This window comes from Epinephelus lanceolatus, chromosome 18 (assembly GCF_041903045.1).
Source record: "Epinephelus lanceolatus isolate andai-2023 chromosome 18, ASM4190304v1, whole genome shotgun sequence".
Taxonomy (NCBI): domain Eukaryota; kingdom Metazoa; phylum Chordata; class Actinopteri; order Perciformes; family Serranidae; genus Epinephelus; species Epinephelus lanceolatus.
The window spans coordinates 36,581,718-36,598,644 of NC_135751.1; the positions used below are offsets into that span (position 1 = coordinate 36,581,718).

The 16,927-nt window shown below is 44.3% G+C and overlaps 1 protein-coding gene across 1 annotated transcript in view; it reads left to right on the forward strand.

Annotated features, from left to right (window-relative positions):
- Positions 1–11,652: 11,652 nt before the first annotated feature.
- fscn1a (fascin actin-bundling protein 1a) overlaps positions 11,653–16,927 on the forward strand; it is a 32,010-nt gene continuing 26,735 nt past the window's right edge. Inside the window, exon 1 of the mRNA XM_033645036.2 lies at positions 11,653–12,675. Coding sequence (XP_033500927.1) covers positions 11,835–12,675 — 841 coding nt within the window. The 5' untranslated portion in view covers positions 11,653–11,834. The remainder of the gene's footprint in view (positions 12,676–16,927) is intronic.

Below are 16,927 nucleotides of genomic sequence, written 5' to 3' on the forward strand. Positions count from 1 at the left end.
CTGGTCTGTATAGTGATTGTATTGATCATTTCCATCTCTCTCTTCGTCTGCTTGTTAGGATCATGTTTCCTCAGAGACCAGGAGAAAGAGAGCAGAGTTTGCTCTTTAAAGCTGACCACTTACTATAAGGCGATATCTTATTATCAGGTTTAAGCTGTGTAAAGACTTTATCTTGACACCCTTGACCTGTCAATCAGGATCAGACACGTCTATCAAAATTAGCTGCAGCTGTTAAATCTAAAAAATCATGAGAGTTGAGCCCTGCTTGAGTTAATAATAAGCCACTAGGGACAGTTCACCCCAAAATCAAATACATATTTTCCTCATACCTGTAGTGCTATTTGTCAGTCTAGATTAGTTTTGGTATGAGTGTGAGTGTTGGATATATGGGCCATAGAAATATCTGCCTTTTCTTGACACATCGACCCGACAGTTGGGCATTGGTGAGAGTCTATCGCCCTGGTTTTTGCAGTGTATCCCACAGCATTGGCCCTTGTCTGCTTTATTTTAAAATTTTGGCTGACTCAGCATGTGGAACTGGTACTGGAAACGTTGGAACCTGTCGGTGAGAGAAATTGCTCTGATTGGCAGTTCAGCTCGGTGCACGAGAAGAGAAACAAAGTATTTTCAAGTCCAAAGGCTCAAGTCAAAGTGAAGCCTCGATTAATCTGTCTTAGAGTCCGTGTCACGTTGCAAGCCTTTTTTGATTTTGTCAAGTCCAGGATACAGTCACCAAAGTTGCATTCGAGTCTGACTCTAGTCCACACCTCTGTTCACTGGAGCACCAAAATGGGACAGACTGTGACATGAACGCTGATGTCTCCATGTACAGAAACATCTCAACTCCAACACGCTCTGATCCAGACTCTCTCGGCCACTGGATGCCAACTACTGCATCCTTTTAATCGGTCAATGTTCACAGTGAAATGTAGGTTAATGCAGGAGAGGCGACATGTTTCTTATAATCATTCTGCTGCGTATCGTCACACTGAACCTGCCAAAGCTCCTATTCGAACATGTCAGCGTAAATCTGATTAAAGCTGAACCAACGTGTTGACCAAGGTCACTGCGGACACATTTGGACACACATACACATCATCATACAACACTGTGTATGACTGAATGTAGGTCAGGGGAGAGACGGAGATCCCTCTCAGCGCTCTTCATCCCTCTCCTCCTCATATTCACATCATTCAATCCTCCTCTCTTATTCTTTTCATATCCTTCCTTCCGTCGCTGATGTTTCCACTTCATTGTCTTTCTCTTTATCAAATGTGTCTTTGTTACACTTCAGTTACGTCTGTGAGTCATGACTAAAGGCTGCAACAACATCTCCGCAGCTGCAGCCAAAAACAAAGAATGAGGAAATGAAGGCTATTAAATTAATCAGACTCAGACTCCCCCCCCCCCCCCCCCCCCCCCAAAAAAAAAAAAAAAAAAAATCCTGGACTTTCCATTTCAATAAAAAATCTTCTCACAGCAGCCTGGATGCTGGTTGGCTCATATTCTCCAGACACATCTGGACTGATGTTCCCTGATTGGTGGATATTATAATGCAGCGGTGGAGGAGGCGCTCTGATTGGCTCCGGCTCAGAGGTGTGTGTTAGTCGAGGGCACCGATTGGTCAGCTTTGTGTGTTCTGACGCAGTGCTGCAGTGCTGCGCCGTCTGCAGGTGTTGTTGTGAGCGCAGCAAGTGTGTCAGTGTGTCAGTGTGTGCTTGTGTGTGTGCTCGCTGCAGCAGACCGCCCGCCCTTTATCAACCGACTGATTCGAAGGCTGGTATCCATGGCAACCATCTTCAAAGCTAGGCTTGGGAACAAAGATAGCTTCCCCTCGCTCTTCTTTCTGACCAGCAGTGTGCGACTCCTGGGGCGAGCCCTCTCCAGGGACGTGTGTTTCTATGAGTGTGTGTGTGTGTGTGTGTTGTAATCAGCAATCATGCTAATGTCACATCAGGGTCAAAATCTCGTTAAGAAATGCATAATCAGGGAATGAGGGACAGTGTGTGTGTGTGTGTGTGTGTGTGTGTGTGTGTGTGTGGCATGTCAAAGCGTCTCCTTAAAACACAAATGATTTTACATTTGCAACATTGGAGGTGCCCATCTGGTGGCAAAGATAGTCGAAGAATGAGGAGATACATCTGCACCTCCACACACACATACACTACATCATACTACGCTGACATTATTTTGGTTGTTGTGGATTGTTTTGAGGAATCATTTTGCTGATTTGAATGTTCAGTTCAAAGGTTTTCATGTACATGCATGAGTGAATGCATCACAGCTGCAACATTCAGCTCTCTACGATCCGTCACTCTGTTGCTTATTCACGCTGTTACATTCAGTCCAGTGCAGAAGTTGGTCTTTACAAACACTATGTTAGAGCTATGCAGCCATTTTATCTGCAACAGATTTATCTCGTCATGACTGTTTAAGGCAGTGTTTCCCAACTGGTCCAGCCATGGGTCCAGATTTCTCCTTAGTCATTAGTTGAAGGTGCACACAGTTAAATATATTTAGCATCATAATTGTGTTTGGCCATATTGTCGAGCTACCTTGCTGTCTCTGTTAAGTAGCTGTCCATTAGTCACTCAATCTACAGCAGGAAATGGTGCTTCACTGTACACAAAACTAGTGTGTTTTTACAAACCTAACATGTTTCTGAGTCACTTGCGGTCCATTCAGAATGGACCCACAACCCATTTTTGGACCGCTCCTAACCAGTTGGGAACCACTGTTGTAAGAGGTTATGGTAGTAAGCTTTCAGCCAGGCAGTAACATATTAGAGATGTTCAGATTACGTATGAACCGCAGCCAAATTACCAGATATAGCAGTGGAGCTCCTCACTGGTGACAGCTCAGCTGTGATGCAGAGGATGTCACTTCCTCAGTAAACCACATCAAAGGACCATAAAAGTCCATAAAACAATCATAACTAAAAGGAAGTTTGGAGAGTGCAGACCTCCGCCAAGGCCAATTGTCTAGTTTAATATGCAAATCTGCAAGTGCAACCACCGCATATGTCTGGATATATTTCCCAAACTATTAGAATTACATCACAATTGTGCCTAGCTGAAGCTTCATCATCTCAGCTGTGCATTTATTATGTACTACTTAAATGAAAATGTTTGCATGATATGTGTGCATTAATGATTCCATAACCAAACCTTAGCTTGAGAAGAAAACGCTGTTACAACTGTACCAGAAACCACTTTCCCCGAGCATTACATAATGACTGGTTTCTGTGTTAAGTTTGAGCGACTACATGATAGGCTACCTCAGAGGATTACTGGTACTCATGAATGTAGATTGGTATGTGGAGTCATCATATTCCTAAAACCAGCTATGTTTAAGATGTGTGGCATTTATTCCACCAAGGCCAAATGCCCAACGTTAATAGAAGTGAAAAACAATCGCTGTATTTGCCATATGATTTCAGCCCAGGCTGGCACTTGGGCAGTGACTTGCAGCATCAGACACTGATGAAAAAAGCTGTTCTGAACGTCAGCATGATACGTGGCCAATTGCCGTTATAGTTTAATGGTGCTTGGTGGCGTCAGGGGGAAACGCAGCGGGACAAGAATGAAAGTTAAGGTGCTGAAAGTCCAAATGGGGTGGAAGGGGTGGTGGATGGGTCCAACAAACACCTTCACCCAAGAGAGCGGTGTTCGCGTCCCGTGAGATTCTAAAGCCAAATCCTGTTCTTTTTTCCTAAACCTAACCACGTGTTTTTGTTGCCTAAACTCAACCATGTGCGTTAGTTGTTGGAGGAAAAAACGTAAATTTGCCTTGTTGTACCGACGTAGTGTGTTTATTTTGAAAGAAGACAATGTATGTAACAGGCAGAACTTGACACGTGACAATTCATTTCTAATTTCCACCTCCTTCACCTGTATATCACAGCTGAACTGACACCAGTGAGGAGCTCCTCACTTTACTGCTACTGTCAGTGTCAATGGCAATTCAGATCACTCAAACTCAGGCCAGTATGACTAATTTACTGAACAAATAAAGGTGATTATGATATTAACTGTAGTCAGGAATTTAAAGTAACTGTGCCTCTTCCAGCCCAAAGTCAGCACAGTCAGTCATACCTAGTGTCCAGCTGCAGCTTCTCTTCTTGTTCGTCAACAGGATTGAACATCTGTTAGTTTAGAGATACTGAGATATAACCCAAAATGGATGTGACCAAGTTGAGAACAAACTTCTCCCAGCTCATTGGGGTTTCTGTAATGAGGATGACATATCCTGACCAGCAGATGAACTCCCAGTGGAGCATCTGCGAGTGTTGACTGTCTGTTAATCCCACAACAAACCTGAATCAATTATTTAACTGAATCCTCTCAGTTAATTTGTGCTGCAGTTGGCACCAGATGATGTGAGGGATTTGCACTTTGCAGAAAAAGCTTATTGACGCTGCTGCAGTGCTGGACTCTGTCAGTCAATCCTAAATAATGGACTCCTTCCATTTTCCATTTTAGGAGCAGTCATTCTGCTCTGGTGTCTTTTTTGGGGTGAAAGCACGTATTTGCTGTTTTTTGCAAAGACCTAGATGAGCAGATCGATACCACTCTGATCAATGTGAAGCTGGGAGTTATTATAGTTTAGCATACAGACTGGAAACAGAGGGAAACAGTCAGCCCGACTCTGTCCATGTTGTTTGTCCAGTCCATAAACTGAAACAGGTTGTGGTTTTAGGAGTTACGAACAAGCTACTTCTTTTTTAATATTATTTATGTTTAAATGCTCTATTTTCTTTCTGATAATCATTAAAATTACTGCAGCCATTTTCCCGACATGAACATTACAGATTTAGAACCAGCGCATTTCTCACAATAAAATGAATAAATAAATAAACATTAATGTTTTAAGCTGTTCAAATGAAAGGTGTCAGGTTATTCTTCACTCATGCCACCTTGATGTGTTCTTCATAAATGTATACTTCCATGCACAGCTTTTAAAATCTTTGTTGTAAGAAATAAGAGCTTACTGGGTCTTGTTTAGTGCCTATACAAGAGTATTTTTTGTTGCATTTTTGTTTTAAATCAAAAAGAATTTTACAGTAGGTACATCTAGGCCAGTGGCTCTCAAATGATGTGCCGTGGGATTTTGTGATAACCACACATTATTATTGCAATATTCAACTGGGTCTATACAGAAAGATATGAATTAATCTTTAATTGACTGTATCAGTGTGTTGTACACACCGATTTCCTAATAAAGAGGCAAACTCTAGCTAAAAAATTCAATTTATGTAATTGAATTTAAAAAAAAAAAAACGTCATGGGGAATCTATTTGTCACTGTTCATGCATAGGAATTATAAGTGCGTGACACATCAAAGCCCTGATTGGCAGCCAGTGTGAGGAGTGATAACATTTAAAATGAGAAAGCCATGAGTGGAACAATGGATCGCCTTATTGTACGGAGCACATTACAACAAAGCACCAGCGAAGACGACCTACCACTGAAAGAAAAGAGAAAAGAAACTGTCTTATTTTTTTTTACTATTTTAATTGTCTTATCTCGTGATAAAAGTGGTAACACACGTTATAGAAGCTACTGTGGACCAATATTAACACAGATGTACCTTGAGATTTTAGTTTGCCATTAGTGTGCCTTAGGTGCAAAAAGTTTTGCACCCAAGGCACCAACATCAATCAAGATTGATCAAGATCAAAAAATATCTTAAAATATATCTTACAAAATATATTACATTTTATTCTTCGTATGCCACCTGAGTTTGGATATTTCTGACAGGACCTGAAGGCAGCGTCACAGGAGCTCTGCCAGCAGTTAAAAAGAAAAAAAAAAACAAAAAACAAAAATTCAGGAAGCAAAATCAGGCATACAAAGGCTCTTTGTGTGACCTGAAAGGGATTAAACCTTTATTTCTTTCTCAGAGATAAGGTGACCAACATACTAAACAGGAATTTGATCAGTTTTCTGAAGTGGGTGTGTGTGAGGTGTTTATCCATAGTCAGTGTGTGACATACAGTAGAGGGTGGTCAGCACACCCCCAGTTTGGAGAAGCAGTCAGGAGTGCCAACACAGAAGCCCAGCAAAGTGCTGAACTTCAGGCACTCATGCATGGAGAGAGATGTTTTGACCCTAAGGTCCTCCTTTTTTGCACCCTCACGACGACCCTAGGGTCAAAATTGGTCGCTGTTTTTATGTAAGCAGCCATGTTTTGAAATAAAGGCTGTTGAACTTATTTCAAATGCATCTGTTCCCGCCTAAAGTTCATTTTTTTCTTCCCACGTGCTGACCCCTTTCTTCAAGACCATCTGCGTTTTTTCTTGAGTATCATATGGTAAAGATGGTCCTCGAGCTCACTACTATCTCGTTCTTCTAAGCAAGTACTGCTGTGGATGGAGGCAGCAGCAAAACACATTTTAGCCACCTAAAAAAATCAGTTTAGGTGTACGCTATCATAAGGATGACAAACAGCTCTTTTCCTATGGGAAACTGAACTTTAAGTGAAACTTACTGATGCTCTCTTTAAAGCCAGACTTCATTGACAAAAACAGTAATTTTACTCTGCAGAACACAGGAGCTGCTGGTCTCGATCTGTTCGTTTGTTTGTATTATTGTGTGACTTTGGTGTTTTAAAGGGTGAGTTTGAATTCACCAAAGCCACACAATAACAATAACAAGCCAAACAATCGAGGCAGTGGTAGACCAACAGCTCCTGTGTTCAGCGGGCTAAAATTACTGTTTTTGTCAATGAAGTCTGGTGGATTCTAAAGGCCCTGACACACCAAGCCGACGGTCGGCCGTCGACCAAAGTCAGGCCGTCGGTGAGCATCTGTCGGCCTAGTTTTTGCGGTGTGTCCTGCACCGTCGGCCCTTCGGTGTCTGCGGCTTTTCGGACGATTGAGCATGTTGAAACAGCGGCAGAACTAGTCGGTGAGAGAGATCACTCTGATTGGCTGTTCAGATTTTATTCCCTTGCCCCTGTAGCGATTGAATCTGCCTGTAGTGAAACCGGGGCTAACCGGTGCTTCCTCCTCAGGCTCCACTTCACTCAGCTGCCCACAGATCCGCTGCTTCTTCACACTTTAACCTGAATAACAAACCGGGGCTAGCTGGGAGCAGCTAGCGGAACGATAGCCGCAGCATGATGGAGGTACGCACAGCCAGTTAGCCTCCACTAGCTTCCCAGCTAGCCCCGGCTCTCCGTTTGGATCCAACCGGAGCACCTAGCCCTGGTTTGTTATTCAGGTTAAAGTGGGAAGAAGCAGCGGGTTTATCGGGCAGCTGAGTGAAGTGGAGCCTGCGGAGGAAACACTGGGACCGTCTGGATGTAATAGTCTGTGGAGGTGCTGCGGTGCTCGGTTGCACAGATAGGAAACCCCTTGGCTGACAGGATGTACCACTCTGTCACTCCGCTCTCTCTCATGCAGGCGCAGAACGTATGTGCTACTTAGCCGTCGGATGTAGTCCGTGTAGTGTGTTCAAATGCAGCTGACACAGGGCGACGTGAGGCGACGTAGACGACGCATCAGTTGGCTTTCGTCGGCGCAAGTTCTTTGATGTCGGTTTGGTGTGTCCGCACTTTAAGAGACCATAGATGTAGATATAATGACTTCAGCTCCCTGTCGGAAAAGGCTATTCGGGGCAAGGTAGAGTGATGAAAATATTCTAAATATAGTGCACTGATTAAACAGATTTTGATTTTTTTAGGTGGCTAAAATACATTTTGCTGCTGCCCACATCGCCTATCTTCTATGGTGGTACTCCTGTTTCTCCAAACTGTGGATGTGCCGACTGACATCTACTGACTGTCCATAAGCACCTCATACAGCCCCACTTCAAAATATCCACACTCTCCCTTTAACGTCGTTATTCTTGTTGCAGCTCCACTGCAGGAAATGGCTCAGACGTCTCTGTAAAATTCAGTTTTGTAACACAGGCTATTAGGAATAAATATTGCACAACACAAACAGGCCGAAATGTATCAGAACAAGTCTGGTGATTTCATTACTACGTGATTCTGGAGCTGAAATTACACTGAAATGTGATTTGTTTGAAGATGTTCTGTCTGAAGATTGGATTTACCGTGACTGCAGGAGAGAAAGAGACAGGGACGGATTACAGTTGATTAGATTACATCTATAGGGTCGGATTACTTTTCTGTTTGCAGAACGACCAGCATGCAGGGAGGTGGATGAAACACACTGAAGAACTATTTTGATGCATACTGGTTGTGACAGGCATAACTTATAAATATTATTTATTTATGTAAAGGAGGCAAATTACTTCTGCTTCATCTTCCTGTCAATCTGAACTATTGAGATACAGCAGAGAGGCAATAACACAGATGACGCTCTGATCAGACACAAGTAAAGTTAAAGGTATATTGGCAGAAATGGAATATAAAAAGTATGACTTTTTTTTTTTTTAGTTTTTAATCACCTCAAAATAAGAATCGTTGTGTTTTCTTCACCTTAGAATGAGCTGTTTATATCTACATAGGGAGCGGGTCCTCATCTATGGAGATCACCATGTTGCACCGCCATGTTTCTACAGTAGCCCAGAACAGACAAACCAAACACTGGCTCTAGATAGGGCCAATCAGGTTTGCACATTTTTGCGTTAGCCAATGTAGTTAGCAGCCCCTCCATTATAAGCCAAACAACATTGGAAAAACCTGATTTTTGATGTGAAACCAAACCAGTCTCACTCCAAAGTCGTCGAAATCCAGCGCTTTGGCAGTGACTTGCAGTGTCAGAGACCGACGCAAAAAGACGTCAGCATGATATGCGGCTTTTCTGTTACAGTTTAACAACTCTTTGCAGCGTCAGGGGGAAACGCAGCGGGACAAGAACGAAAGTTAAGGTGGGGAAAGTCCAAGTGGGGCAGTTGGGAGTGGTGGAGGACGGGTCAAACCAACACCGACTTTTACCCAGGAGAGCAGTGTTCGCACTGGAGGAAAAAAAACGTTGATTCGTGGTGTTGTGCTGACATAGTGCGTTTATTTTGAAAGAAGACAATGTATGTAACAGGCTGAACTTGACACGGCGTCCCAGAACGTCAACAAGCAACATACCCAGGGTACCTTGCATGTTGTATGTGGATGTTAAAAGTCCATGACAATAAAACGTCAATATGTGACGAGGTTAGAGTGAGAATGTGTTGTCTGATTCCCCCTGATGCAGTTGAGTGCCATTAAACTATAACACTGACCGGCCACGTATCATGCTGATGTTAAAGGACAGCTTTTTTGTCAGTATCTGATGCTGCAAGTCACTTCCGAAGCGCCGGATTTTGACAAGTTCAGATTGAGACTGGGTTGCTTATTCTGTGGTTCTACTGGTTTAAATCACCTGGTTTGTTTGTTTTGGAGAGGAAGAGACCTCTGAGGATAATTCGGCTCCTGGTAAAAACCTCCTGAACAATGAAAACTGAAGGAATTCTAACCGGTTGTTAACCCTTTTGACACGGGAGACGTTTCAGCTGGTTGCAATCTGTAATCCTCACAGCTGGATACCACTAAATCCTACACACTGCCTCTATAAGAAGCCATTCAAACACTGAATATTAATAAAATGATAAAATAAATTTTGTACATTAAAGGTCAGGGTGTGACTCAGACAGCTGGTTAGGATTCAACGTTTGGCTCCAGGACATCTGCTGAACTTTGAGTCCTGTGAGGGAAGTCTGGTCTTTAACTCGGTGTAATGTGTGCAAACAGAGCTCTGATCCAGATTAGTCTTCCTTTGCATAAATGATGTGCGGGTTGCAGAGGAGGCGGAGGACTCAACCACTTCTCTCACACCCATCGTTCACTTACAGACACACAGCTGAGCTGCACCCGTGTTGGAAAGACACTCGTGTAATTTAACTGGGAGAGAAATGAGGTATGAGCTGCTTCTTCTTTGACTGCTGTGTGTGTGTGTATGTGTGTGTTTTCTGCGCAGCTGCTGCTGATATGATAACCCCCACGCCTCACACACTTGTGTGTGTTTGAGTGCACGCTCATGCACACGCACTGAGAAGATGCCAGTGTGATCTGTTTGGCCTCTTTGTTTATGGAGCCGGGCCTTTCCTGCCCTCTGATGTGCGTGCTTAAGCCATGAATAGAGCTTTGTGTGTGGATGCACACACACCCTGTCCTTGTGATTCAAACGCTGAGTCCATCTGATCAGTGTGTCCGAGAGAGAGAGAGAGAGAGTGAGAGTGATATGATGTTATCAGTCGGTGCAAAACAGATTCACTATATGTGAATGTTTGTAAAGACGTCCTCTCACTTTGTGGCACACTTCTTCTGAGTTTATAGTTTAAGGGTGCGCTCACACCTTCCCTGTTTGGTTCGGTTCAATCGAACTCAAGTTCATTTGCCCCCTAAGTGCAGTTTGTTTGGGCAGGTGTGAACACAGCAATCACACTCAGGTGTGCACCAAAACAACCAGACTGAGACTTTCTTGATGAGGTGGTCTCAGTGTTCCGACCTGGATGTGAATCAACTGCAGTCACATGACACATTGTTTGGGTTAAACATGAGCATCTTACAGTCCTGGAGGATTATTAATGTGCACCTCCTCCTGTACTGCCTTAATATGCACATTCAGCACATCCAATGCATCAAAACATTGTTTTCTAGTTGGAGCCGCGCCTCGTTTTCAAACTGTATGGTTTGACTAAAATGAACAATGACAGCAATATAGTCCACGATGAGCAGCGCTAAAATCAACCTGTGTAGTTGTCCCTCCATTGTGACATTAGAAAGTGTCACATTTATCTTGCAAGTGTACTCTTCTTCAACGTTTGCTTTACTTCCTGGATTTTTCCCTCATGGAAATTCTGACCAATCAAGAGCAGCTTTCTCACACAAGGCATTTGATCTGGTCCGCTTGTAAATGCTGCCGTGAGAACACGAGTGGACCCTCCCACTCAACCCAGTTGGACTCTCGCCTCCTTAACTTACATCCTTGTCCCGCTGCATTTCCCCCGACACAGCTGGGTGCCATTAAACAATAACGGCAACTGGCTGCGTATCATGCTGAAGTTACAGGACGCCTTTTTTCGTTGGTTTCTGACGCTGCAAGTCACTGCCAAGTGCCGGATTTCAACGACTTCGGAGTGAGACCGGGCTCGTCTGACAGCACCCTTAGTTGCATCCTTTCTTCATTTCTCTGCATATGTGGGAGTACATTTAGTGGGGGGGGACGCAGGGGGGACGTCCCCCTCAATGTTTACGGCATGTGTGTTGGCTGCCCCTGTAAAAACTCGAAAGCAGAAGAGGACTTTTATTTTGACAAAATTAGACATTTTCACCATAAAGTGATGCAGAAAGGACACAAAATGGTGCATAAAATTTGACAGAATGCAGGGAATTATGTGTTGGATGCTCAAAATTTTTTGGCGAGGGACACCCATCCACCCTTTTCAAATGTGTCCCCCCCAAATGTTGAACAAAACCTACGCCCTTGTCTGCACACACACACTATTTTGACTAACAATGACAGACAGAGGACAAGATTTAAGACACACCAGCAGAGGAAAAATATAAATAAAAGTTCATATCACAGATTTCTGTCCATCTGAGGGGGCGTGGTCAGCAGCACAACGTCACAGATGGTTATATAGGCTGCAGCTGTGGCGGCGGGCTCGCGCTGCTGAGACAGGCAGAGCACTGAGGACCGGTGGCGCGCGCTCACAGATTCCCTCTCAGCCACACACACACACACACACTCCCCAAACAAAGAGAAGCACGCGAGGCAGCACAGCATCCCACCCTTTCAGCCGTGAGCTCACTATAGCAGAACCGCCCCCCCCATCCCTCTCAGACAGAACCGGTCCGGTCCGAGACTCGAGCGCACAGAACCGACGATGACAACCAACGGCGCGACTAACGGAACCAGCGACATGCTGCAGATCCAGTTCGGTCTCATCAACTGCGGGAACAAATACCTAACGGCAGAGACCTTCGGCTTCAAAATCAACGCCTCCGCCTCGAGCATGAAGAAGAAGCAGATCTGGACCCTGGAGCAGAGCGGCGACGAGTCCAGCGGGAACGTGTTCCACCTCAAGTCACATCTGGGCCGGTACATCGCCGCCGATAAGGACGGGAACGTCACCGGAGACAGCGAGACCCCGGGCCCGGAGTGCCGGTTCATCATCACCGCTCATGATGACGGTCGCTGGTCCCTGCAGTCCGAGCCGCACGGCCGCTACCTGGGCGGCACCGAGGACCGGATCATCTGCTTCGCGCAGACCGCGTCCGTGGCAGAGAAATGGAGCGTGCACATCGCCATGCACCCGCAGGTGAACATCTTCAGCATGACGCGCAAGCGGTACGCGCACCTGAGCGGCAAGGTGGACGAGATCGCCATCGACCGGGACGTCCCGTGGGGGGTGGACTCCATGATCACGCTGGTGTTCCGCGAGCAGCGCTACCACCTGCAGACCTCCGACAACCGGTTCCTGAGGAACGACGGCGCGCTGGTCGCCACCACGGACAAGAGCACGGGCTACACGCTGGAGTTCCGCTCCGGCAAGGTGGCGTTCAGGGACTGTAGCGGCAGGTACCTGGCGCCCTCCGGGCCCTCCGGTACCATGAAGTCCGGTAAGAGCATGCGCGTGGGCAAGGATGAGCTGTTCGTGCTGGAGCAGAGCCACCCGCAGGTCGTGCTCACCGCTGCCAACGAGAGGAACGTCTCCACCCGGCAAGGTGGGTGTGGTGACCCGGTGTGTGTGTGTATGAGTGGCCCGGTGCTCTTAAGGGTGTGTGTGAGAGTGAGAGTGTGTTGGTATCTCACCCTCTGGCAGATGAAGGGTTAAAGTGATGGAATGTCAGCCTGCATCCCCCCTGCAGCCTACACACACACACACACACACACACCCTAAAATGTATGATATAGGGCATGTTAATGACCCACACAACACACCTCTGTGAGTGTATTTGCACATGCTAAACATCAGCTTGTCTGACCACAGTCCAGTTCCTTATATGTGTCTATAGGCTATTAATCATTCAAACTCCAAAACACTGTGGGCCTGTAATATACTGACGTGCAGGGGAAAACCCACAGAATAAAAATGCGACTCAATAAAGGCACACTGAGTGTTGTTCATGTTAGCTGTGAGTGTTTCAGTGCATTTTACAGACACACACATGAAAGGACTGTTAACAAAGAGTCCTTGGCCTTGTGAACACACATACAGCATCATTTGAGCGTGTGCCATCATTCAGATGTAAAACAGCCTTAAACTGGCAAGAGGCTGAGCTGGCACAGAGCAGAGCAGCTTCACACATAGAGGAGAGGAAGGGTGCATGTGTAATGTCTCAAAAGCTGCAAAATATTTACTAAAATTAGGAGGGAAAATTAAGTTTGTTTTAAAGTTTATCGTCCCATAATCTGTATTGAAGCACGTCCCTTGGACTGTTGTTCTCTCAGTCAGATGTTAGTCATCATCATTAACACTAATGAGCTACTGAATACAACATCTATCATTAGTCACACAGGCCTGATGTCATGGCAACCCAAAATGAACTCTTCAAACAGATTCATGGTTCCTCATATAGTTCACATATTGCTCATTTCCAGGTTCATGCTTGTTTTTTGTGTTTCTACCAGAATATTTTTACATGCTTTAATGGTCAAAAACCTTTTCTTTCCCTATACAATCTGTGCTGGAACACCTGTACTCACCTTCTGTCTGAAATGCTCTGTTTTAGTCTCTTAAAGCCCTCCTCTTGTAAAAGCCCAGTCTGCTCCGATTGGTCAGCAATTCCAGGTCATCCGAATCTTGGTGTCTCTGCACCGTCATTGAAGCTGTAGAATGACTGTAACAGAGAATAGCGGCACTTTCTAAATTGAAAAACCAAAGATAAAAGCTTCTAAAAACAGCTGGACAAGTTCCTGTTGGATAACAATCTGAAATTGGGGAGAAATTTACCACATCTGCAACCAAGTTTACATGTTTCCCTGACGTTAGCATGTAGCTACATGTAGCAGTGTACTTGCAGCCAGGGAATGACTGTGACGGAGAATAGTGACACTTTCTATAGAAGCTTCTTAATAAAAGCGGACATGTTCTGGCAGTCAGTGACCCTAAATCAGTGAGAAATTTTACAACATCAGCAGCCAAAATGTTTCTCTGATGTTAACATGTAGCTACATGTAGCAGTGCGCTCGCAGCCGGCGAATGACCATGTATATAGCGACACTTTCTCCCATTAAAAATCACCAATAAACTTCTCTCAACACAACCTGACATGGTCCAGCAAGAATATGATCTGAAATTGGGGAGAAATTAATATCAGCAAACAAGTTTACATGTTTCCCTGGTGTTAGCATGTAGCTACATGTATGTTAGCAGTGTACTCACACCCGGTGAATGACTGTAGATAATAGCAGCACTGTTCTTATGGAAAAATCACCATTAAAGGCTTCTCATACACAACCGGACATGTTCCAGCAGGAATATGATCCCAGATCAGGGAGAAATGTACCACATTGGCAACCGAGTTTACATGTTTTAGTGATGTTAGCATGTTGCTACATGTAGCAGTGTACTTGCACCCAGGGAATGAGTGCAACAAAGAATCATGGGACTTTTTCTCAAGAAAAAACACCAAGTAAAGCACCTAAACCAAAAGAATGTGATCTGAAATCCGGAAGAAATTTACAACATTGGCAACCAAGTTTACACGTTTCCCTGATGTTAGCATGTAGCTCTATGTACCGTAGCAGTGTACTTTCAGACAGGCAATGACCATAACAGAGAATAGCGGCATTTTCTACCATAAAAATCACCAATAAAAGCTTCTAAACAAAAGCAGACATGTTCTAGCAGTCAGTGATATGAAATCGGTGAGAAAATTACATCAGCCGTCAAGATGTGTCCCTGACATTAGCATTTGGCTATATGTAGCAGTGTACTTGCAGCCAGGGAATGACTGTAACAGAGAACAGTGGCACTTTCTATCATGAAAGATCACCAATAAAAGCTTTGAAACACAACTGAACGTGTTTCAGCAGGAATGTGATCTGAAATCAGAGAAAAATTTACATTGGAAACTAAGTTTACATGTTTTCCTAATGTTAGCATGTAGCTAATTGTACATTAGCAGTGTACTTGCAGACAGGGAATGAGTATAATGGAGATTAGCAGCACTTTCTACCACAAAAACTCACCAATAAAAGCTTCTAAGCACAACTGAACATGATCTGCAATCAGGGAAAACTTTGCAGCATAAGCATCCCTGATGTTAGCATGTAGCTTCATGTAGCAGCGTAGGCGAGGTAATGTAAACACCTGCAGTGGCATGCCAGGAGCAGATGACAATATGAAAAAATTCGGCCCTCATGACTGCACCCAGAGTGGAAAAAGCATTGGAAAGGGAGTATTCAGAGCGGACTGGAGTCTGAGGTTTTTGCTCAGACATTTCACCTCATTATTTGAAAATTTGGACATGTTTGATATGAATGTGTGTCACTGTTACACTATAAGACACAAAGCACAATAGGTCTCCTTTAACTGGTTAATCTTCCTTTTCCACATTGTTCAGTGTTATGTTTGTGAGAGCTAATTTTGTCCATGTGTGTCTGGTTTTCAGCTGTCAGAGTGGGCACAGATACAAACATGTCCTCCACCTTCTTCCTTCCTTTCCTTCCCTCAACCCCTCCTAACTTTTTCCATCTCCTCCTCGCCATCACCTCCTTTCACCTCCTTTCACCTCTTCACATGCTGTGCCTCCCTTCTCCTTTTTTAAACATCTCTTTCATCATTTCCTCTTCTTCTCTCCCATCCTCCCTTCACGTCTCCTCCACCTCCTGCCTCCTCCCCCAGCCTTCAGGCCTGGCTGCAGCTGCTCCTGTCTGAGGTCATTACCGGTGACATCCCTCATGGTGATGTGTGTCTAAATAGATAACCACCTTCTGTCAGTGTATGAATCCTTGAATTTCACTGCTGCTCTTAAATGTAAGGTCCAAGTGAGAAGTGTGAATCATGCTCTAAAAACCTCTTTGAGTCAGCACAAAAATCATACGCGCTCTGAGAAAGCAGAGAGACTGTGGCGCTGACGTCTGCCGTAATGAATGATAGGAATATTCTAATTGATGCTCTTTAAATCTATATTTAGCGTCTGAGTATTTTGTGCGGTTTAGTGGTTTTGCCTCCTCTCCTCAGAAAGTATGACCCGTCTATTCTTTTATTTTCCACTCCTGTGTCTCCGTCACACCCTGAGCCTGTTTGTTCTGCCTCCCGGCTTTGTTTATGTGATGAGGGGATATTTATCCACCTTTTTGGGTTGTCGGTTGTTACTCCTTTTTTTTCCTCCAGAAGTAGAGCTCAGTTGGACACAAAATGGAGGCCAGTTTTACAGGTGGATGTTGAATAAAAAGGGTCATGAAAACACTATTTATGTGGGCGATTTTAAAGGGATCTGTTGGAATTAGATGATGACGTCGTCTGTAATGAGAGCATGAATTGCACTTTAATAATCCCCCTAGTGAAAAATGTGATTGCTGTCTGTGAGACCAGATTATGTCTTTTTATTACGGGAAATGCAATTGAGTGAAATGTCCCAGCAGCATCCTGCTTACACAAGCACAAATACTCACACTACATAAAAACAACCAAGATTATTACATCTATTTAGGAGTAATCTCTGTAAAATTGTCCTGTTAAAGCAAGAAAATTCAGCTTGACTCTGGCTTTGCTAACTTTAATAGCCAGTAGACAGAACAATAAAAATCATCAGCTGTAGCTCTGGGTGCTTTATTGACGCTTAGAGGGAAATGCTCATGTGTGTGTTTCCTCCTTAGAGATAGAAACATACCAGTCCAACACACCGGACAGGTATCTGTGCTGATACTGATGTTACTACGCAGGTCGTGTATCGGCCATGATGATGATGACTCACATTAAAGGTGCCTGTGGAGCTTTCTCGAAAACAAAAGTTGTCTTTACATTCA